The sequence below is a fragment of the Sodiomyces alcalophilus genome (genome assembly GCF_042370955.1).
Source record: "Sodiomyces alcalophilus JCM 7366 unplaced genomic scaffold ACRALscaffold_8, whole genome shotgun sequence".
Classification (NCBI taxonomy): Eukaryota; Fungi; Ascomycota; class Sordariomycetes; order Glomerellales; family Plectosphaerellaceae; genus Sodiomyces; species Sodiomyces alcalophilus.
The window spans coordinates 1,518,353-1,532,630 of record NW_027263539.1 but is presented as its reverse complement, the minus strand read 5'-3'; the positions used below and the strand labels follow the sequence as shown (position 1 = coordinate 1,532,630).

The window sequence follows — 14,278 nt, the reverse complement described above, 5'->3', positions numbered from 1 at the left end:
GAATAGAAGAAGTCAAAGGTCGATCCGCGGGTCGTGGGGGCTGGCTGTTGACCATCAAAGTCGGCCAGATTGACCTGCAGTTTTTTTTTCTTTTCCAAAAAGCGAGGTTGGTGATACGAGGGGAAGGGTGGGAGAAACATTAGAGGGCTTGATTAGTACTTGTACAGGGAGTATGTACAGGGAGAGGGACTGAATGTTGTGCCTTTTTTTTCGGGCGGGAGGGGGAATAACTGGACAACTGGACTCTACAGGTTGGGTCCTTCGATGGGCCGGCAGGCAGGAAAGACAGGAGAGAATCGAGCGAGGGAACTGTGGACCGACCACATAAATTTGTGCGATGGTATGCGTGTGCCAAAGAAGTCTGCGAGTCCCCGGCTCCGGTACATATGGGGACGACGGGGGGAGACAGACGCGATGGGGCCGTCGAGATGGGGACGACTCTGGGTTGGTTGGATGGGAACGCCGTCGAGGGGCAGGGTTGACTGACGGCGGAGTCGAGGGGGTACGAATGGGCAATGCAATATTCGAGAAAGCAGAGAGGGAGGTCGGATTGCTGCGTTACCCCAGCCGTATACCTGTGCATACAACGTACTGTAGCGTAGTGTAGTGTAGTTAATACAGCGGTCAGTTCCAATAGAAAACCAAAGGAACACCTCGGGGGTTCGAGAAACGGGAATCGCCGTTTGAACGATTTGTACCTAAACCCCTCCTTCCTCTCAGTCCCTTTTTATCCGTACCGCGTTGTGTGTCTTCTTGGGAAAGAGTCGAGTCGGTCAAGAGCTCGCTCGCTCAGGCGACGCGGTCGGTTGCACGATGAGGACAGAATAATTACGAGAGGAGGCGGAAGCAGGGTAATCGACCAATCTCGGGTCAGTTCGGCCCTCTTGACGAATCTGGGATTGTCGAGGCGAGCGGGGATGGGCGTTCGGGTGGTAGTGTAGTATTCGTACGGAGTAAAGTCTGCCTCGTTGTGGATGTGCGTAACAGGGGGCCGTATTGCCACAGAATGAAGCGAGATGATGACTTTTTGGTCGTGAGTTTTGTGCCTACATACCTGCTGTTACTAGCGGCATTAGTACGGAGTACTTCGTAGGTACCTGTGGGGATCAGGGTCTGGAACCAATCGTGGGTACGTGGGTACAGTACCGTATCAATCAGCTACCCAGGGCACTGTGTAGTAATGGCTGACAGGTGAAGTGGGCGCCAGTGGGAACGCGTATAACTGCTGGTTCGTTCTTCTTTTTCTTCTCTTGCTGCTGCAGCTGCAGCTGTTGCTGCAGGCCATACATGAAACGTGCCAGTCTGCCGACTGGGTGTGGTGTTGCAGATGCCATGGCAGCTCTCAGGGGAATATTTGGGCGGTGGTTCCTCTCCGGAGCAGAGTCTGTCTTCGCTTTCGTCGAGTATCAGAAAAATTCCAGGATATCAAGACGCAGGACGCCGAAGATGCTCTGTCTTTCCTGTGTATGTACGTTGTATGGCTGGCATTCTTGTGTGTAGCGTAGGATGTACGAAACCAAGCTAAAGCTAATGGTCTGGGTCATGGTTTCTTCCGAACTGCGGGAGTGATGACGGCGGCATTTAGGCGAAGTGCCTCCCGGTTCCGCGGACGGGAATTCTGATAATCCGTCTACGACTTGCTTACTTAATAATACCAACTACCTGACTAAAAGATGTCGTACCCAATCGAAATTAGGCCGTGCACTAATTATGTTGCATGTACACTACAACGACCGCGGACATCACCAACCGTCAAGGACATCAGGTAATGTTTCGTTAATCGCGTCTCTTGCTTCTCTTAGCCTCTGTTATATATGTACACTATCTTGTCAGTCGGTTATTAGGTCATGCTTTCCAAGCTGTCCGAGCATCAATACCATTTACCAAGCTCTCTCTCTCGGGCTTCAACGACTGTCCCCCCTACATGGAGCCTGTCTTGGGTTGAACTGTAATACCCATAAATATTGTGTTCACCCTCAGTCGTTCGGGACGTATCATTGTATTCGCTCGAACATGGAAGAGAAATAAAACTTGTTCTATTCACCCTTTCCTTAAACCCCCTATAGTGAACCTCGACGACCAACGACGCCAAGGAGCAGGAAGGGGCAACAACCCCGATGGTGATGGGACCTAACAGAATATCACCCGTCCGGCGAGAGATGACGGAGTTGGCATGATCTTCTCCAGTGTCCGTCGTAGCCGCAGTGCAGCAGGGTAGGGTGAATTTAATGTGCAGAGCTATGCCTCACCATCGGACACTGCTATCCTGATATGACAACCATGGATACAGACGACTTAACCAAAAGCCAAATGCTTCCTCAGAGATTAGTATTATATACAACAAGGTAATAATAGTACAGTGGAGGTAGTTTGATCCTCCCCAGCATGGTGTCCGAATCGATAGATAGTCATCCATATCAAACGCCTGACGAGGACCCCCATCACCACCTTTTCAGTCGCTTTAGAGTACAGAACCCCCCACCAAAGAAGCCATGGAGACAAATGAAAAATCCCGACATGGAGTGTCCGATCCCGTATCGTACCGTGATCATACAATGATATTCATACAGCCTCCTTTCCATCCTTGAAACAACAACTTTCACGCCAGGAAACCTGGCCTATAGCCTGGAGGTTGGTCCAGTCCGGCCAACGCCGTTTTTCGCTCTCTTCCAATCCCACTTGGCCCTGCCGTCATATCGCATAAACTTGTTACCCAACGCGGCCGAGACCGTCAGGGGTTCCTCGGTGGGGACCAGCGAAGGGTAAGAGTAGTATGGCAGCGGCCCCTTGCCGGTCTTCTTTGCCGCGGTGCTGCTCATCGCCCCAGGAAGCGTCTTCCGCTGCTCCCTCATAATTTCACCGAGTTCCTTCTCGTTGTCGGCAATCTGCGCCCGAAGGAATGCGAGGTTGTCCGTCTCAACCTGCTGGAGTGAAGCCATCACGGGCGTCCGTGGGGTGTAGGGGATCCCGTCCAGCTTGGGCGCCGCAGCCGGGTCCGGTACGATGTCCGGGTCGAGGTACGCCTCGGATCCCTTGTCGAGGAGGGCCTGGATGTCAAGACTCTCGCCCGGCGGGATCGGCGTCGGGTGGCTTGGCGTGATGCAGTCCATGTCGACCTCCTTGCGCAGGACATGGTCAATGTCAATGGCGGAGAAATACGCGCACGACTGGGGGAGGTCGTCGATGCCAACCTGCTGCGCGAACATGGCCCTCGTCCAAATGTTGGCGACCTGCAGTGCCATGGCCGCACGATACTTGTCCTCGTCCTTCACCAGGTACCTGATCTCGTCGTGGACAGTGATGGCGACGCGAACATCAATGTTGAAACGACGGGCCAAGTAGTCCATGGACACGATGAGAAGATGGAGATAGTCGACGCCCGAAGACTGGATGGCCCAGTTGATACGGGAAGTTAGGTAGCCGCCCTTGTTGATGTAGCGCCCCATCAATGCCTCCGTGATGCCAGCGCCTAGAACAGGCGTCCGTGGCCGTTCCTGCTCCGCAAACTCCTCGAGCTTGTTGAACACGAACGATTCCGTCCCGCCACGCCAAAAGGGTCGCTTGTGTAGAATCTTCCTGTTCGTCTTTGTCCCTTTGGTGTTGGCATACAGCTTGGATGCGGTTTCCAGCGTCTCCTTCTCCGACAGCGACGGGTTAAACTGCCGCAGGAGCTGGGCCGCGAACTTCAAGCCCGCCCCATATATACGACCGTAGTTGAAAATCTTGGCATCATTCCTCGTGATACCAAGGATGCTAGCCGTCCGGGAGTGGAGATCAGTGCCTGCCGCCTTTGTGCCTTCCAAAGTCATGAAGCCGATGGCATTGCCTCCGTGGAGCTTGAACGTGGCGTCGCCCATCAGACTCGCGATCCACAACTCTTCCGAATCGACATCGGCACCGACAAAGCTGTAGCCTGGTGGCGCCTTGACCATGGCCTTCAACTCCGATCCCACCCTGGTCTTCTTGGCATTGCTGGCCGTGAGCCACGTGTTTTCGACGGCTCTTCTGGTGATCGTCCCCATCGGAATCACTTGCGGGAGTATGAATCCCTGGTCGCTTGGCAATCCTCCCCCGGTCTCTTTCTTGTTGTGCGCCAGATCATCCCCGTAGACAACCATCTGAGACATGATGCGGTCTCGTGCGCTGATCCAATATGAACAAGATGCGTTCATTTCCAGTGCCTCCTTTGCGTACGAGTATGTGGACGAGAGTGCCCCGCTCTCAAAGTACGACAGATAGCCTTTGGCCATGGGGTTGGTGCACCTCGCCGTTGGACCATCCTTATGTGGCAGCTTGAAGTACACCCCCTGGACATCTTCCCTCAGCGCATCGATCTTCTCGTCAGTGAAGTCGCATCGTATCATCTGCTTGCCGAGGTATTTGGACGCATCCGACTTGGAGACTCGAAAGGTCCAGCCGTATTTATCCGACCAGAAAAGCGGATGCCCATCCCAGCAAAGTTTCAGGAGCAACGGCGCGACCCGCGTCCTGACGCTGATGTTGATGGGTGCGTCATTCTTCGGAAAGAGGTCCTTGTACCATTGTGGCATGCCGGGCTTTTTCTGTCTCGCAGCGGGCCGGGGAGGATCATTCTTCTTCTTCCCTTTCACCATCCTAATTTCCTGTCCGGACCAGTCCAGTTGCTTTAGCCACGGATCCTTGCCCCATATCTCCGGACGGTCCTTGATCTCCAGTGCTTCCTCTGCTAGGCCAACCAGCCGTTCCACGATGGCGTCGGAAAGTTTTCGGTAGGTAGCTTCGGCGTTCGCGATATAGGCATCCCAGGATTTGGTGACAGGGAGAATGACGGAGGAAAGGTGCCGGAGGGCGGCAAAGCTCACAGGATGGGGGCAGGTGGACAAAAAGTTGGGAAACACGACCTTGAAGACTCGGTGGGTTATGGCGACGTCAGCAGCGCAATAGTCCAACATCTCGTCGAGTTTTCCGAGAATCCCATTTCGGTCTAGAGTCCCCATCTCGTCTCGGATTGCTTTGTCGATGGTGACGTCTAGATGGAACTTGGCAACATCCCTTAAAGAATTGACCGAACTCCGCTCGACCCATAGGTCCTCCTCTTCCTGACGTAGTGCACTATTCCTCAGAAGCTCGGCTAGTTGTATGTCCTCTGTTTGGGAAATCCGTTCCCGAAGTTCCCGATTCTTCTTGTGCTTCATCCAAGTCGGCCGCTGCTGGGAGCACATGCCGTTGACGGCCACGTGCAAGGACATGGTATCGAGAAAGTGGTTTCTCGTTTGGCGGACGTCGTACTCTTCCAGTATACGAGCTCTGTCGTATCCAATGTTATGACCCACGATGACGCGCTCTTTCGATGGGTCACCTAACGGGATCAGATGGCGGTCGTGGTCGGATTCGCCTAGCAGCCATGGTGACAACCAGGCATACCAAGTCGTGGGGCTCACAGCGCAGGCCATAACGGAAAAGGAGCTCTCTTTCCACATGACCTCCGTATCGAAGCAAAGGATGGCATCGTCGGGCGCATCGACGGCTTCTGCCCGTCCGTCCGCGTGGTACTTGGTCCACCCGCTACGTCGAACCCATTTCCGAGGCTTCGGCGGCGCATTGGCAAGGACAAATTGCTTCGCCAATGTGAGATATGGCTCGGCACAGTCCACTCCAAGTTTGTGGAAGTGTTCATCGAGGGATCGTCCCTGCAGTGGGGGGAGGTCGAATGCGATCGGATCGCTGTTGTCGGTGTTTTTTCCTAGAAGATCGTGCCTCCGCAGGTGATCTTTGGAGAGCTCTACAAGAGCGGCGGGCGGGGGAGAGGACCCGCTGGGGAATATCTGGCTATGGACGTGGGAACTAAGTTGTTGAACGCCGATTTCGTTAAACCGTGATTGTGATGGGACTGGTGCAAGCCGTCTGTTAGCTCACAAACGTCGGCACGTGTTGAAAGTTACACAAATCCCCTTACCCCCTAAACTCTTCCTGCGTTCCTGTATCTGGCCCGGTGGATAAGACTCGGCCTTAGCTGTGTCGGTGTTGAGCGCGGCGGAGGGGTGCCATTGTACCACGCCTATACAGCAGCGCGATGGACGAGATTTTGCCAGTCGGCCCCACCTTGCTGTTGGGCCCCTCCAGACGTACCCATGTACAGTCTGTATCATTTTGTTACCGTCTGTTGAGAATCATTTTGGAATGCAGTAATCCCGTAAGTGAAAATGAAACTTTGGGGCTGGAAGTATGATGAAGAATCGACCGGCGACCGTGAAACTGCGTCATCTTGTCTCTGATAAGTGATGGACTAAAGTTATTTAATTAGTCACGTGACATCGCGTCGTCCTCGTGGGTTTTCCAGTGTTCAACCCAATTACAGCACAACGATGTTGGTTCATTCGTGATGATGCGTATCACGGCTGTTCATAGTAAGCATACAATAGAAGATTGTTTTCGGACGGCATCTTTGTCCAACCCAACAGTATGGATGCCGCTTGGACGAAGTTGGGATACGAACTGTTAGACCTCAGCCACAAGTGAAGTAGTAGTGTATTAGCCACGATCGGACCTCTACACTAAACCAGCCACAGTCGGGCCCACCCACACCTCGCCGATATCCTGGTGGCTACCTACGTCAACAAGCCATACTTCGTACGAAGTAAACCTTCACAACGTCCTTCCATTCTTATACCTGCAATTACATCGTACTCGGTACTTGAAGCGAAAATTGGGAGTCTTGTCCTGATCCTCCGTCTTAGCCCAATGTGGTTGCACAGGGCCATCAAGAACTGGCCGAGGACCTTCAAAAAGGAAACCCAAGTCACCTGAATACCCATCCCGCCACTCTTGCCTTCTGTCAGCCGCCTAACCGTCGCTCTCGTCTGTTTTCAACTTTCCTATACTCCTTACCGCCCTCAGCACAGCCAGAATGCCGCCCGCGAGGAAGCGCCCTGCTTCCTCAGCCGAGAACCCCGTTGAAGCTGAGGCGCCATCTCAGTCGGCCAAGCGGCGCCGCGCCTCGCAGGCGTCTTTGAGGAGCAACCCCACCACTCCACGAGCCCGCAAAAGCTCTCGGCACCAGAATGTCTTTGACGACGATGACGACGACGACGATATTTTCGGCGACAAGAAGACGAAGAAGGGCCAGGAGCAAGAGGATGACAGCGATGTGATAGATTTGGCCACCTCGGATGAAATCCCCGAGCCGCAACGCGTGCCGAAGGAGGATAAACGTATCAAGCTCAACAAGTTTCAGTGTGCGATCTGCATGGATTCCGCTACCGGTTTGGTCGTTACACATTGCGGCATGTGATTTTCCATGTTGCCTGTCCTCATTTCAGCGCTGACTATGTTTCCGCAGGCCACATGTTTTGCTCCGAATGCCTGCAGTCCGCCCTTGACATGGAATCGACTAACAAAAAATGCCCCATTTGCCGCCAGAAAATCGACCACAAGGACCGGAACGCCTACAATTCCAAGACCAAAGGGTTCTGGCATCTGGAACTGAAGTGCATGACGGCTCGCAAGCTGGCCAAGCAGCCATCTCGTTGAGGTTCGGGCAGACACACACATTGGGCTCACCAGGCCTCTGAATTTACGGGTACTTTGGCATTTGCAGACACGCACGACTCGATACAGATATTCCAGGAAGGAGAGAACGACGCAGCGGCGGAGAACATCGCAGCGAACTGCACGCAATAAGGATTTCTACCCGAAAGCGATCAACCACTATTGTGCATGCCACGACTCGTCAGACCAGTGCTTGTTTCCTCTCTTTCTTTCTCGCTATTGGCGTCCTCAAAGAACGAAACTATCTCTAGTCAATGCCGGCGTCAACAGACAAAGACAAGGGAGGACAAGTAGAGTGGACTGGGAAGAAGTGCAGGATACGTGAACAGCGGGCCGGTGTTTTGGGACATGATACCCTTTGGCTTGGATTGCAGGTGCCATCAGCTTCGGCACATGGGGCGCCCACGCGCGCTCTGCGTTATACCAAGGCGAGTAGGTACTAGGAGGTAATTCTATATCTGGATGCCGATGACCCGGGTACATTTAATGATACCTGGGATTCCCCAGATTACGCTACATGAGAGGCACCAAGAAGGGGATTCCCCCTATGCTTGCAAAGGGAGATGGGTATATGAGCCAGCGCAATTCGACTTTAACAGTGCTAGACTTGCCGTGGCCTGGTGTAGGCATGCATTCGGGATACATGAGCAGTCAGCACTCGACATATTACCGCACCGGAATGGTCTTCATCCTTGGTGTTATGAACTGAGACGGATCGCTTGCCGCCTGAACCATGGAGTGTATTACTTTTCACCCACCCGTCTGCCCATGTACATTTACATAGTCGCCTAAAACGCCGGCTTTTATGCACTCCGACAAGTCCGCCGTCGATGCTGATGACGAACCTGCATGCATATTCACCCGTTGGGCTCTTGAATTCGACGTCGCCGTCATACTCGTCTGGCCCATCGCCGCTCTCATCCATCTATCTTTTTAGTGCGCCCAAGCAACCATTTGAGGACTTTGATTTGCTTGCACCTAGTGGAACACCGTCGTTCTACCGTTCTGACTTGTGCTTGGAATGAGCGCGTTTTCGTGCTGCATGCGACGTTAGCATGGTTATCCCTCGTGTTACTCCGGCCTGACAAAATACTCACCTCCAAAAACCCAGTTGCTGTGATAAGCAGCATGAACCCCTCCACTAATTCCTCCACCCAATGCTCCAATGCGCCGCTTTCGACGCCAGCGCGACCGCCACCAACGCCTGCTTCGACAGCCCCGATACCGGCGCTCCTCTTCAGCGTATGTGTCACTAGCATCCGGTGGTCAGTCAAGAATTTTTGCCCTTGACCTATATAGCTGGCGCCGCGGCACACGATGGCGGCGGCAATGATGTGGGTCATCTTGGCCAAGAGCTCGTAGTGTTTCTCGAGAGCCTGAGGCTTGGCAGGGTCGGCTTGAAGCTCGGGATCGGCCGCGAAAAGACCGGACATCTCGACATGGCGCAGGAGGTTCGCATGTAGGATGGCTGTGGCGCCGGTACGGGTTTGGGCCAGCTGCAGAAGAAGCGCGAGCTTCGCAGCCATCAAGGTCTCTCCGGCCTCGTCGCCAGACTGGACAATCTCGGACCACTCGCGCAGGACGTCGCGGAGTGAATCGACCAGAACACCAACAAAGTTGCCTTCCGAAATCATCGCTAACAAGCGCGGGCTCTTCTCTTGCCGGCTAAAGGTGATGAGGGCGTTGAAGAGAATCAGTGCTGCTGTTCGGCTCTCTGCTTCTCCCCGGAGTGCGTCCTCGCAAATGGCATCGATGAGACGTTCCCCATATGTCTCTATTGCGCTCAGAGTTTTCGGTCGCGCGGACATTAACGCCCCGTCGCCTACCATGCCCGTAAGGTAGCGGTAGCAGATGGCATAGTAAACAGCGCGTAGCTCTGGCTGTGTCGCCGTCCCCTTGCCGATCGCCTGAAGGCATATCTGGAACAGCTGATAGAGCTTCTCACTGACAAGGCTACCAATGCTCTGGCTCTCATTATCAAGAGGGGATGGGTCTGAGGCAAGATCAAGTTTGAAGAGGAGAACCCTGCCGAGCCCGGCCAGTTCTGCGGCTTCTGCAGGCCTGTCGCAAGCATAGAGCTCCAGGGCGGGTAGAATTGCCTGCAAGGTCTGCAGCAGGAAAGATGTCCGGGCGGTGCCCTTGAAGTCGTTCGATTCCACCATGACAAGCAGCAGGCTGGCCCATGCCTTGAGAACCAGAAGACTCCGAGAGGCTATTTGGTTCTGGCGATTACTTGATATTAGGTGCTCAAGGATCATAGCCTCTTCGTTCTCAATGGCGGCGAAATCCTGTGCTGTGAGGACTACGCCATCGTGCCGTTTCTCGCTGCGCTTGAGAAGAAGGATTTCCTTGGCACGCTCTACGTTGAAAATTCGAACGCCACCAGCATCCAGCTCAACGCAGATGCCCAGGTCGAGACCGGTGTAAAATTGCAAGGGGGGTTCCGGATTCTCCCACAGGCCGTCGGGGAGCAAGAAATCATACAGGTCGAAAACTGTCGGTATCACGATCGGCTCATCGTTATCACCGCTGATGCGGCCATTCAGGGCTTCGAAGATGCGGCGTTTGACGGAGGGGAGTCGAGTTTGTGATATGCTGCAGAGCTCCATTGCGATGTACTCTAGGGTCATGCTCCGAAGGGCGAGGAAGTCAGTGAGTGTCGCGGCCCCCTCAGTTAGGGGAAAGTGTGGCTGGTTGATGTCCTCCCCCTCCCAGGGGAGCGCCGGTTGGATGACAACGTCGCGTAGCAGCAGGTGGAAAAGCACTTCGTTGTCCCGCAACTCGTCAATGACAAATGGCGCCGTCAAGGGCGAGCTCCAGAGCGTTCGCAAGACGCGCATAGACCTGAACTTGAGTGTGATGAGCCATTGCCGCATTCCCTGGGCGTCCCCAGCGGGTGTCTCCAGCAATAGTCTTAGTAGGCCGTGGAATAGGGATGTCCTGTTGGCGAATGCTCCGTTGGGGTCGACATTCAGGTTCTCCACGCCGCACTGAAAGCCTAAGAGAAGGTGGGCAATGGTGGGTCGGTTCGGCATCGCTGCCAGGCAACTGTACAAGAAGTCCAGGATGTAGACCTTGATCATGTAGTTTGGAGAGTCTGCTTCGCGTCCAAAGTCGAAAGGCGCCGTGAGTTCCGAGGTAAGCGAGCGCGCTATGGCTTCGTCGTCCCCGTTGGCCTCCATGGCAATGATAGCCCGGTTCCGCTGGGTCTGTCTGCCCGAGGTGAGAGTCCAAGCAGACGTGATTTTCGGGGCGCTAGACATCCTCTCCAACAGTTTGAGACAAGCCAAAGCCAGGTCGGGATGACCTATACCGCAGTAATTACCGAGATCCACGACCAGACTCAGATGACCGGCGAGGCCATCCTCGAATGACGCGTAGGCAGCGTTGGCCACTGGTGGGCGACGATGACTCGACTGCATTTTGACGAGGGGCCGCACAAGATCGAGATAAGTTGCCTGAAGGTCCAGCACTTTCAGGACGACTTCCACGGCACGTAAAATGCCGAGAATGACTGGCGAATCGGGAGGGGCATTGCCGACTTCTGTTGGCTCAACATGTATAATCTTGAAAAGAGCAGCGATTGTCCTGTCGTTGAACATCCACTCCATGACACGAGCGAAAGGATGGAGTCGCACATAAGTCGCCAGATCCGTCGCCCCAATGGCTGCATCGAGCTGAATGTTCGTCTCGTTGGCGAAGATGATCAGATCTTCGTTGAATGTCGCGAGACAGACCAAGGCGAACTCGAGGCAGCTGAGTCGGAGCAACCGCGCTTGGTGGGCATCGGTGGCCTCGTTGATCTTGGGGGAAGACAGGGTGCCCAGCACCAAGTCGACGTACAGCTCGATTCCTGGCATTCGGAAGGCAGTGCCCAGAGTCTCGGGGAACGGCAACGAATCGTTCAGGTGGCTGCTTTCTTCTGACGGTGTTACCAGGGACGTTAAGAATTGGATAAAGGCGATGCCCTCTTCTGGCGTTGAGCAAAGTTCGTCCCCAATCTTTTGCTGAATGTCTTCGGGGGGATTCAACGGCGGCCGGGGATGGCCGGGTGGGAAGACGACGTATCCACCGCTCATCCAGGTTTCGAGGCACGTCCACATAATGTGGCCTTCTTCTTGCGATTTATGTGTCAGCAGGCCTCGTAGGGTCGTGAACACGCTGCCGCGTATGTGAGGTAGTATCGGACTGCTAGCCAGTTGAAAGCAGACCTCCACAAGATTGAAGTTGGGCTCCTTGAGGAGCAACTGCCTGGCCGTCTCGCTCTGCGACGCGAGTTTCGCGATGAGTCCGAGATATGCCTGTAGCATCATCTCGGACTCTGGCTCAGCTTCGGCCTGGTCGGCGCCTGGCCTTCCTGACCGATACAGGGTTGTCTGGGCTACAGGAGGCATATCGCGCGTCTTGTTGGCGAAGAAGCTGAGCTCCTTGAAGATCTGATGCCAAGTCAGAGAGAGTGATCTCCTCATCTTTCCAGACGCGTGGTGACCTTCATCCAACAAGAAATCGTGGGCAGCGGTTGCACAGGTTTCATTCCCGGAGATGGACTGGAGCATGTCGCAAAACGCGCTCACTAGGGGCGTGGAAGCTCGTCGGGAAGCCCAATGCATGAAACCTGCCAGATTACTGTCGGGATCAGACCAGAAGTTGGACGCGGCGTCCGGCCGGTCCTCGTAAGCAAAGGCAATGATAAGTAAGAAGCGCTCCAGATCCGCATCTTGTTCTTCGTAAGCTTGGCTCAACTGCCGCTGTTCATCTTCTTCGATACGGAGCTTCCGTAGAACATCGGGAAGATTGGATATGAAGGCATCGACGAACACTTCCATCTGGATTGCCAAGCATCGCTTGAACGAGTCGGAGAAGGGAACCGATTCCTGGACTAGGGGTGGCGTCTTTCGGACAAGCCACCTGAAGAGAGCCGCTCTCGAAGGATCCTGACGCTCGGAAATGTTCACGTCGGCCATGATTGAGAGCATAAAGTCGAACGCCCCATCTTTCAAAGCATCGAAAAACGTCTTTGATCGCTGCCGATCCTCTGGCAAGGTGTCAGTCTCAATCCGTAACGTCTGTGGTGGTAGTAGGTCCTCTCACCCGCATCGAGATCCACCCCCTGAAGGTTATTGATTAACGTATCGTCAAGGTACCAGCCGCTGTACTCAGCAAGCCACCATGCCTTCATGGCAGCTTGGAGGCTAGCCAGCGGCCACGGGGAGTCGTCATTCGGGCGACAGATAACAGCATCGAGCTCTCGGGTAACAGGGAGGTCTCCAACTCCTTCAGTCGAGCCGAACGTGGCGATATAGCTGCCAAGCACAAGGAACAAGTGAGCTTGGCACCGGTTAGCTTATCTGACCTTTCTAATGACCTTGTCGCATCGCTTACCGAGCAGGATGTCATATTTTTCCGATTTTTTGAGCAGTTGGAGGAAATTCTTGAAGTCTGACGCGTCCCCATCCTTCTTTTCAATAACATTGCTTAATATGACGGCAAGGAGCTCGTGCTGCTGAACGAGGCTCACCCTAGAGAACTCGAGCGTCTCTAGGCCGTCGGGCTTGTTCCCCCCTGATCCGCCCATCAACACGGCGGCGGCCGTCATCTTGTCGCCTATCCTCGCTAGCCAGGATCGTACGTCTTGCATGGCCGACATGCATCGGGAGTTGAGTTTGTTTTGACCTGACCGTGTCCAAACATTCTCGGCAATATAAGCCTGGATGACGTTGACAACGTCCGGGTCCACCTCTTCTGCATCAAGGCCATCAATCTCGAAGAGCAAACGTAAGCTATCGAGCACATATTTCCGCTGCTGGTGAAACCGAATGATGGCGCATTCGAGCAAGGGCCGACCAAGTATCGCGGTGTCCTCATCCGACTCCAAAACGTAACGGGCGGCCTCGATCTCGTTCAATTCCGTCTCATCGGCGACATTGAGAGCAATCTGCTGAAACTCGTCGTTGACCGAGTACTCGTCCCCGTCAATCGTGATCTTGCCTATCGCGTCGGTCTCCCATCAGTGTCTGGACTAGCATCACACCTGTATTCGAGCTGCTCCTCCTACCTGATTTAAGCTGCTGGCGACTCTTTTCTTCCCTAGCCGGACGTTGCCATAGCCGGTCTAGCTCGCGCTTGAAGATTTTTTGAACCAAGGGATTATCGAAGGATTCGACATTCTCCGGACGGCCCTCGCGGATCGCGACAAGGTCGCGATGGAAAGATTGTAGTGCATCCAAAGTGGTGACCTCGGCCATGATGGCGAACGGAACGCTATGGCGTGGTGGGGATTGTTATGGACTGCATGAGCTAATGGTTAGCCCACGACGATTGAGGGCCTGCAAGGTCGGGCAGTCGGTTTGTCGTCGAAATATCGTCTTGTGAGCCAAAGATAGCGAGTTTTCGGTTTTCGGACGCGACGTGCCGTAGATTTCCAGACCTTGCTCGTAATTTGGAGCTTGACTGCTAGGAGCTATAACGGTACCTAGCCCAAGTACCGCGAAGTGTCCAATAGGGCTGATCTTAACTCCGGGAAATAGATGTTCCGGTCGTTTCAATGCGCCGTTCCTCCAGGCCCACCGCCTTTTAATATTGGAAGGCGGTGGAGATTCTGCCTGGATCTCCAGTGGGTCCTAGAAGGAGCTCCTGGTACGAAGGGGTCCTATGTAGATGTCGAGACGCCCAGAGGTCTGGGAAGGTCACGCAGATATATTTTTTTGGTTCCTTCTGAATATCTTTGTTCAGTTTCCGTCATGCTCACGGC

General features: G+C 54.2%; 4 protein-coding genes across 4 annotated transcripts; 2 read left to right on the top strand and 2 right to left on the bottom strand.

Moving 5' to 3' along the window:
- Positions 1-1,717: 1,717 nt before the first annotated feature.
- On the top strand, positions 1,718-1,952 carry ACRALDRAFT_213150 (uncharacterized protein; the record flags this gene model as incomplete). Its single annotated transcript, XM_071024017.1, has 2 exons — positions 1,718-1,765; positions 1,845-1,952. The coding sequence occupies 2 exons, from the start codon at positions 1,718-1,720 to the stop codon at positions 1,950-1,952; spliced, it is 156 nt and encodes a 51-aa protein (XP_070871822.1).
- Positions 1,953-2,289: 337 nt separating this feature from the next.
- On the bottom strand, positions 2,290-6,180 carry ACRALDRAFT_1044831 (uncharacterized protein). Its single transcript, XM_071015374.1, has 2 exons — positions 5,936-6,180; positions 2,290-5,869 (listed from the first exon to the last, which is right to left on the bottom strand). Exons 1-2 carry the CDS (start codon positions 6,126-6,128, stop codon positions 2,619-2,621), a joined length of 3,444 nt encoding a protein of 1,147 aa, XP_070871821.1. The 5' UTR covers positions 6,129-6,180; the 3' UTR covers positions 2,290-2,618.
- Positions 6,181-6,182: 2 nt separating this feature from the next.
- On the top strand, positions 6,183-7,659 carry ACRALDRAFT_213148 (uncharacterized protein; the record flags this gene model as incomplete). The annotated part of the gene is made up of 8 exons (XM_071024015.1): positions 6,183-6,246; positions 6,320-6,358; positions 6,392-6,488; positions 6,543-6,696; positions 6,735-6,837; positions 6,882-7,266; positions 7,299-7,504; positions 7,577-7,659. The coding sequence occupies 8 exons, from the start codon at positions 6,183-6,185 to the stop codon at positions 7,657-7,659; spliced, it is 1,131 nt and encodes a 376-aa protein (XP_070871820.1).
- An 846-nt stretch (positions 7,660-8,505) lies between these two features.
- On the bottom strand, positions 8,506-13,772 carry ACRALDRAFT_2029934 (uncharacterized protein; the record flags this gene model as incomplete). The annotated part of the gene is made up of 5 exons (XM_071020626.1): positions 8,506-8,565; positions 8,625-12,562; positions 12,619-12,855; positions 12,910-13,515; positions 13,583-13,772. The coding sequence occupies 5 exons, from the start codon at positions 13,770-13,772 to the stop codon at positions 8,506-8,508; spliced, it is 5,031 nt and encodes a 1,676-aa protein (XP_070871819.1).
- Positions 13,773-14,278: the final 506 nt, after the last annotated feature.

What these genes read in the sequence shown, in the direction of transcription:
- ACRALDRAFT_1044831 (XM_071015374.1), bottom strand. Translation starts at nt 6,128, where the DNA reads ATGATACAGACTGTACATGGGTACGTCTGGAGGGGCCCAACAGCAAGG. An exon ending in ACGCAGGAAGAGTTTAGGGG is followed by an intron (nt 5,870 to 5,935) that starts GTAAGGGGATTT and finishes GGCTTGCACCAG; the next exon opens with TCCCATCACAATCACGGTTT.